Raw genomic sequence first — 8,969 nt, 5'->3', positions numbered from 1 at the left:
AATGTACATGCTGGTCTAAGCATAGGAAACGCCAGACAGACCTAACCTGAGTGGCAGACCCCAAAATAACTAGCCTGTATTCAAGTGGCTGCAGGTTATTCTGAAATGAGAGAGAGAGAGAGAGAGAGAGAGAGAGAGTAAGGGGGGGAGATTTAGCAAGCGATAAAGGAAATGGGGTAGAATGTTAACCGTTGATTAATTTGGTTAAAAGCATATGAGAATCTTTGTCCTATTCTTGCATCTTTTCTGTAAATTTGAAGTTATATCAAAATTTAAAAGTTACCAAAAATTTCTAAGGTAAAAATAGTTTGTAACAGTATGTCTAGGATTGATCTGAAGATGTCATTCTCTTTAAAAATGTAAATTTATATCTTTCCACTTACCTACTGCGTGCTTAGTGCTAAGTCTTGTTGGAATTTTAAAGAAGGAGGTGGTACTTTTCCCTTCTGATGTAGAACTATTTAGAGGGAGAAAACATACAGAAAACAAGAGAGTATAAATAACGTAAATATGTATGTATACAGTTCACCCCTAAATGACTCAGGCTTAGGGGCCCTGACCCTCCTCACAGTCCAAAATCCGAGTGTAATTTTACCGTTGGCCCTCCACATCTGTGGATTCAACCATCCGTGGATGGTGTAGTACATATTTGTTGAAAAAATATCTGCGTATAAATGGACACACACATTTCAAACCCATGTTATTCGACCACCAACTGTATTCATAACTTAAAAAAACAAATCAAGATTTCTTAGGGCCAGATTGTGTGCCTGGAAATTTCTGTCCTGTATAGAGAGTCAGAATTTTCTGGAAAACTTTGCTGCAGTTTGTTTTACTAGACCTCTGTCTGCTTGCATCATTAGCCCTGATCAGTGATTTTAACTTTTTTTTTCCAGTGTAATCTTTTTTAAGCAAAAATCTCAGATTCACAATATAACAGACCCAGCAGAAACATCTCTGGTTAAAGGAGGAGCCCAGAGTACCTCACGAGGCCTGCCCTCCACCTGCCCCCTTGTTTTAGCAAAATGTAAACAACCACTTCCTAGGAACATTTGATGTTCCTAAATGTTAACTTTGCTGTTGATTTCCTTTTAGTCATTAGAAACAGAAATGAAGAAACTTCAAAACTCTATTCAAGAAAGCACACAGAATTTTGATGAACATTTGAAAAGACTCTTTGAAAGGAGAGTGAGGGCGGAGATGGTTGTCAGCCAGGTAAATAAAAGCTTTACTTATATGACTTGTTCTTTTAAGGAGCCTCCAGGGCCTCTCATTGCTCTTAGGACAAAGACCAACACCCTGTCTGGCATCCAGGTCCTGCACTCGATGGCCCTGACTCCTGCTCCAGCCTCATCTGTGGCCGCCCCCTCACTTGCCATGCTCCATTCTCTGCCTCCTGTTCACATCTCCTTCCTCCCAACGCAGCAGTAAGACTCTGCCCACTTCTCTGCTTCCTGGGCTACATCTACTCATCTGTCAGGTCCCAGACTATGTTAGATCTTCTTGTTATATACTCTGTTCTTTTACTTCCTATCACTTATTACAACTGAATTTTAACTTATTGTGAATCCCTTTCTAATGCTCCCAAGACTATAAGCTCCGTGAGGGTAGGGACCGAGTCTGTCTTGTTCATTTTTGTGTTTCCAGCAACTAGCAAAGGGCTGGGCTCATCCTGTATGTTGAATGAATGAATAATATACATGCCCCAAAAGATCAGATGAAAAATCTGACTTAATCTGATTCAGCAGTAAGAATATAAATGAAGCATACAATAACTTAGAAGCAAGAAGACCAAGAATGAAGGCTTCAAATTCTGTGGGAAAATTATTCCTAACATTAGATTCTATACCTGACCAAACTATCAACTGAGTGTGAAAGGAGAATAATATTTTGAGAAATGCAAGGTCTCACAAATTTATATGCACCCATTCTCTGGAAGCTAATGGAAGATGTATCTCACCAAAGCAAAGGGGTCAACCAAAAAAGATGAGAGAAGTTAAGGAACCTCCAGGAGGATGTCTGTATTGTCAGGGTCCTAATAGGAATGGTACCCTGAAAGGGTTACATTTAAGAGAGGTAATGCAGGGACTCTTCACTGAGGTATGGGCAGGGTTAAGAGAAACAGTAAAGAATAATGAAACAGCCAGAGACTAGAAACGATGGGAAGCCAGTGTCATCTCTAGAGTTAAAGAGGCAAGGGAAGGGCACTATTACCAGGACCCAGCAAGACCCATAGCCATGGGAGAGGGGCTGTTCCTCAGTTATCGTGGCCACAGATAGAAGAACATAATCACTGGCCCAGCAGGGAGGGGATGTATGCATATGGTAGTTGGGTGGGGGGAGATTGGGAATGAATGCTCCAGCATTAGTCTTAGGAGTGCATTAGTCATAATGGCCAAAAAGTAGAAATAATCCAAATGTCCAACAACTATGAATGGATAAATAAAATGTGGTTTATCCCTATAATGGCATATTATTCAGCTACAAAAAGAATGTAATAATACATTCTACAACATGGATGAACCTTGAAAACATGCTAAGTGAAAGAAGCCAAACACTTTAGGCCACATATTGAATGATTCCATATATATGAAATGTCCAGAATAGGCAAATCCATAGAGACAGAAAGTTAATTAGTAGTTGCTTTGGGTGGAGGCGTGAAGGCCTCTGGGAGGTGTGGGGAGAAATGGGAAATGGCTGCTAACGGATTTCTTTTAGAAGTGATGAAATATTCTAAAATTGTGATGATGGTTGCACAACTGGGAATCTGATTTTTAAAAACCATTGAATTACAGACTTTAAAGGAGTGAATTGTATGGATCGTGAAATATACATCTTAGTAAAGCTGTTATTTTAAAAAGATAGAACATCTTTTCATACAAGACAATGAGGAAACTATCAAAGACTACTAAGTAACATCAAAAGGACTCAGGAGTCAACTTTAAAAGTTCCCCTAAATGGGACAATTTAAGATTCAACAATAATAATAATTGCAATTAACTGAAACCTATCAAATTTGTTAGATTAATGAATGTGTGATATTTTAAAAATAAAAATGCCATCAAAGGATAACAACAAATTTATTATCTAAAAACTAATAAAGAGAAAGTGTCAAGTATTTACTGTTTTCCTGTATGAACTACACTGCTAGGTAACCAAATAGATAGGGAGAAGTGTCCCTTTATAAGAGGATTTCAATCAGTAAGTGAAAAAGGAATGATAGAAATATAACATCACCATTTTGCAGCTCCCAATGGATTAATGGACCTGGCCATTGAGATCTACAGCTGCTAACATCTCAAAAAGCAAGACAACTTGATACTACCTGTTTCCTGGTCAAAAAGCACAATATCCTTTATGATCTTCATAAAAGGATCAAACATAGGTCTGATCTGTCCTCTGATTCAGCTGCCAATTTTCAGGAAATACATGGGATAAAGGACTCTGAAAAACTTGCCATAAGTATGCAGTTAGCAAAACCCAGACTATGTGAAACTACAGATAACTGCAAATAAATGTGAGGAAAAGAAAGGGCTGAAAGGGAACCTGTGGATTATAAGAGACTTTTAAAATGTGACAGTTTTTTCACCAGCATGTTATACAGTAGTGCCTAGAGATACATATTTGGGTAATAATACTGCAAAGAAACATAAAGAGGTGATTACTATAAAAGTCAGGACAATGTTTATTATCGGGGTTGAGATTAGAATGGGGACACATGGAAAGGGCTCTGGTAAAGTGGTAAAGTTCTAGTTCTTAATTGAGTGGTGATAACAAGGGTGTTTTGCCTTTATAATAACTCATTCAACTATACATTTGTTTTACGTATTTTCCTATGTATGTGTTTTATCTTACAATGAAAATTGAAAAGGGTAAAAACAACTGAGCAGTTATTGCAAGTTTATATTCCCTTTTTCTTAAAAAGAATTTCTCTTACTTGTATGTCATAAACTTGCTTGATGAGTGCCAAGTCTGTGACCCTCAACAGGAAATCCTTTCAAACGCAGGCATATTGATCATTTTCCCCCTTTTTAAATATTTCTGCAGGAGGAATTGAAAATAAACAACCTTGTGTTTTCCTTACTGTTGGATGAAGAAATAAGCTCCAGAGAAGCCTTCCTGAACAACTACCTTGCAAGGAAGCAGGAGGAGAAAGTAAGTATAGTGTCTGATACCTGAGTACAAGCATCTTCTGACAAAGGGGATCCCTCTTAACAAGAGCTCACATGCCTAGTCCCTTCCTTCCTTCTACATTCCTACTCGACTGTGTGCTTTCCTTGGCTCCCTGTCTGGGACTTTGCCCCAGGGTCAGATGAAAGTGCCCACTCCAATCTGTTCATAAAGTTATGTGATTCTGCATCTGCAATCATTTAGTCAAACGAACTATGTAACTTTCATATGACATATGGTTTATAAAATGAGGCCATGTGGCTTCATGGTTGAAGGGGCCCACTTTTAACCACTGACTAGCTATGGGACCTTGGACAAGACACATAACCTTTAAAGCTATTTTCAAGCTCTTCTCTAGGGAATATTGTTCTCTCTGGACCTTTTGGCACCCTAAATTTCACTAAATATATAAGTAATGGGTTAGCTTATAGAATGAAAAGCTGTCATATTTTGAAAAACTCAAATAGGAGCATGAATAGATATGTTTCATTAAAGAGACAATGAATACAAAATACATGTCACATAATAATTTTCAAAAGATGTCAGCTTTTATTAGTATTAATAAATGACATTTATGAATGACGTAAAGTATCAAATGACATATGTAGTTATTGTTGCCAAGAGTCTGTTAAAGAGCATGTGCAAAGCACCTTCTAAATACAACCCTACTCATAACAACCCTACAGAGTATGGGATTTCTTTTGTAGATGAGGAGTCCATCTCAGAGAGACTGGTAACAGGCTAAGTCACTCACTGGTGTGTAACATACCAGACATTGGAACTGTAGATATAAATAAAGATCCTCCAAATGAGAATAAGCAGACTATTTATTCAGAGCTTGGTATAGTAAGGGAATTAGCCACCATCACTTGTGTTTGGCAGACACTCAAAGGCAGGCAGGGGATGAGAAAGCTTTATGATGAATAGAAGAGAGGGCTTCAGCTATTCCCTGATTCGAAGTTATTGGCATGGAGAAGCCTGGAGCAAGTTAATTAGAAGCTTGGCAACCTATGTACTTGGTCTAGGAAGCATCTTTGGCTTTCTCTGGTTGGTCCTAAGTTGAAAATGGTGGCAAAAATTAGGAAAGCTGAAAGTTATTGACCAAGTCCTGGCAGTTTAGGGCCGATCGCTGCAGAGGCTGTGGTTTCACTTCCTGGCTGGTTGTAGGTTATGGGTCAGGGCTCTATCTTTATATATGGTCTGGCTGTTGTCCATTTACATATTCAGTCTCTCAGAACCAAGGTCCATGCAACTCCCAAGCCTGTGCAATTTCATCATCCATACTGCCCTGCCAAGAGTGTAGTGTGCTCCCTAGTCACTTACACACTCACATACAGAGCTGGCTACCCTTCAAAACAGGTGAGTGGATGTTTGTCCTTTCAGTCTCCAGTCAGTTTACTGTCTTCTGTGAATGTTATCTGTAATTGATACTTCACTTCACATTTATCTTGTACTAGGGAATTCCTTGTTCTTTTCAGTATCCCCAATATTTTTGTTTATCCTGAAAAATCTCCAGTTCCAATCTTCTATTCCCGATGTTATTATAGAGCCAGACTACAGAGGCCATCCGGAAATCTAGAGAGGACCTCGATATGTACAAGGAACACTACGACAACTTACTGGCGGAAGACAAAGTGAGAGCTGTTGTCTCACCCACTCGCTAATGCAGTAGAGTTGCTGCTGCCTGGATTTGGGGAAGATTAAGAGGGATATCATTTAATTTCCTCATAGATTTTTCTCCTACTGTAATTCACAGTTACGGGTGTGCTTCATTCTATGCCCCTGTGTATTTCTACACTTGATCTTAGCCAAAAGGCCGAGAAGCGATCGCCACTGTGTATTTCTAAAAATCACTATGTAAAATAAATTTTTGTAAACTTCTCTCGTTCAAGCTTTCTCTTGTACAAAAAAGAGAGAGCTCATCTAGACTTTGGAGCTTTTTGAACTTCAGGTTGCAAGCCTCATTAGTTGGTTATGAAATCAATTTAGTAGGCTATGATCAGCAGATTTATAATGGAAAAGAATAGGATAGAAAAGCAAACAGAAGAATAGAATAGAACGGAATGGAATAAAATAGAGGTAACTTGCATGTTTTACAGGTAAATATCATTTTGTGAAACTTCAGTTCTGAATGATTTCTAAGACCTCTTATATAAAGTAATGTTTTAAATTTACTGAGGTGCTTCTTGTTAAAAGTAAATCTTTGTTAAATCCTTGCACAGTGAGTGGTCACCCTCTAACAAGGTTATAAACCAAGGTTTCATGGATTTTTAAAATCAAAATGATACAAACTGTATTTTAAAGGGTATTGTCAACAAATAAAAGCCTTCTGAACAAAGTTACAATCCTGTCAATGATATGTTTTCCCTTAGGTTCTAGATCGCAGCTTTAAAAAGGAATTTTCTGAAATTCCCAGTCATCAGGTGGATATACTCTACAAACTTTTTAAACGCCGACCAAGGTTTGTTTCCTCTTTGCTATCATGTTTTTGAGAAAAAAATTTGTGAGCGTTATTAGATGTCAGCTTTTTCTCCCGATCAGTTCGTAATATTCAGTGTAACATCTTTTATGTGAAAATGTTCAAGTGTCTTGATCATAACTCAGTTTGTTAAAGATCATTCTTATATCTTACAGTAGGCAATGAAGACTAAGGATTTCTTTTTTACTATTTAAAAATAGTTAAGTATCTAGGTAATCATAGTGCTATTATAGGTTCTATTTTATACATGAAAGTAGTTCCTCGTAAGACACAAATGGCAGACAGATTTATAAACTGTTTTTCCCAAGATGTGTCCCATCAAGTATGAGTCCCTTGCAGTATGAATTGGAATTACACATAAAAGTCTTCCAGGACAAAATAAGTTTAAGGAAATACTGGGTTGAAAAAGATAAAGTTAAAAGATTTTCTTTCCTGAAGAACATTTCAGAACTTTTTGTAGCCTTTGCATCCCCAAGTATAAGAAATAGAGTAGGAAATGTTTTCCAGACCTATTCGACCACAAATACCCTTTCCTCAGAGCATCTCATGTGATTTGTGTTCAAGACAAAGTTTGAAAAATGCCAGTATAAATGATTGAAAATAACCATTATCAGAAGAGTTCTAAAATATCTGATTTTTATACCGAGAGTATCACTAGAATTACATCTCACAGATTTCCAAATTTTTATCAATTCAGATTTCCATAATTTTTAATCAGACATAATGTAGGAATCATGGAGTTTGTCACAAAGATATAGGCTCATTTGTGTCTGAGATGCAAACTCATTCTCTCACCTTTGACAGGTTACATGCAACCTGAGGAATTCAGTCTAGAGCAAGCCTTATGTCTTTGTTTCCCTATTTTTAAAGGAGTGAGTTACATAAGCCTGTGAAGAAAGAAGTGAGACCTCCCATATACTGGGAGGCAGCAGTGGAAAAAGCATAAACTCTATTGTCCAACAGAATTAGCTTTAAATCCTAACTCCACATCTATCAGACCTGTGGCCTTGGCCAGTCACTTCTCTCACAGCCTCACTTCCTTCATCTAGAAAAAGAGGATAACAATAGTAACTTCACGGCATATTGTAAAGCACCTTGAGAGTGAGTGCCTGGTACAAATCTCTGTACCCTTCTCTTCCCAGCTGCAGGCCAGGGAAACAAAAATAATCCATTAATGTAGTTAAAAAGAGGCACTTCTCCAGTTGCACATACAGCTGAACATTCTCCAGGCTACTCACCTGCAACAAGGATACCAGCAGAGGATGTATGGGGCAGAACCAGGGAACATCCACACTTCCCTCAGGCATTTACTTACCTGCTTAAAATGCCCAGAAGGGAGACATTTTCTAGTGCAGGTAAAACTGCCAGTGCTGACAGCAATTGGGGACATCTATAGTCCAGCCGAGGTCATGTCTGGGGATCCAGAGAGGATGGAAGAAGGTCCAAGTGGGTGCTTTTCTCTTTGGGGTAATCCACCCACTAGCCACAGGAAACTGTCATGCAGTATCACACCTCTGCTAAGGGTTACATTAATTTAACAGTGATTTTTTTTGTATGTGAGAATGTGAAAGGTTGATGGGCTTTTATTGGTAATACCAGGATTCACAAACAAAAAGTGCACTCAGATACGACCAGTCTTGTGCCTTTTGGAGAGCGACCAGGATCTGGGAAATTGAATAAGGATGCCTTTGCCCAGTTAATGAAAGCCATGGATGACTTGGACAGTATTAATAACATGCCACAAGGCTTGGACCCCTCCGTCTGGGAACATTTCTGCATGACCAGACGAGCGAAAGTGGAAAATGAACAGAAAGTATATAATAACATTTTATTATTTTATTTCATTTCATTTAGTGTACTAGTATCAAATATATAGTTTATGGTGGTCAGTGCTTCTAGAAAAGCTAGTTTATTTAGGTTTTCCCACTAGGGTAGTAGTTAGTAATATTAATAATAATGATAAAGAAATAAAATATTAACCTCAGTCCTATTGAGGGCTAAGTACCTATAGACCCAAATTGATGGCCACTAGCCACACGGGGTTATTTTTTTACTTGAAATAAATGTGGACAGTCCTAATTGAGACATGCTGTAACTGGAAAATACACACAGATTTAGAAGACTTAGCATGAAAAAAGGGAAAGTGCCTTAATATTTTTTATATTCCTTACAGGTGAAAAATGATAATGTTTTGGATATATTGTATTAAATAAGATAATAAAATTAATTTCATCTGTTTCATTTCACTTGTATAATGTGGCTCCTACAAAATTTAAAATTACATATGTGGCTTGCATTGATGGCTCACACGACATTTCTC

At 37.9% G+C, this 8,969-nt stretch overlaps 1 protein-coding gene across 1 annotated transcript in view; it reads left to right on the top strand.

The window, feature by feature from the left end:
• Positions 1–8,969, top strand: part of CFAP43 (cilia and flagella associated protein 43) — a 102,609-nt gene that overhangs the window by 82,806 nt on the left and 10,834 nt on the right. The window contains exons 28-32 of the mRNA XM_007470441.1: positions 1,096–1,215; positions 4,048–4,155; positions 5,718–5,804; positions 6,543–6,631; positions 8,249–8,462. Of these exons, the coding sequence (XP_007470503.1) occupies positions 1,096–1,215; positions 4,048–4,155; positions 5,718–5,804; positions 6,543–6,631; positions 8,249–8,462 (618 nt within the window). The remainder of the gene's footprint in view (positions 1–1,095; positions 1,216–4,047; positions 4,156–5,717; positions 5,805–6,542; positions 6,632–8,248; positions 8,463–8,969) is intronic.

The sequence above is a fragment of the Lipotes vexillifer genome, unplaced genomic scaffold (genome assembly GCF_000442215.2).
Source record: "Lipotes vexillifer unplaced genomic scaffold, Lipotes_vexillifer_v1.1 scaffold916, whole genome shotgun sequence".
In the NCBI taxonomy this organism is placed as follows: domain Eukaryota; kingdom Metazoa; phylum Chordata; class Mammalia; order Artiodactyla; family Lipotidae; genus Lipotes; species Lipotes vexillifer.
The sequence above is the reverse complement of the archived record's forward strand: the minus strand, read 5'-3'. Positions and strand labels throughout refer to the sequence as shown.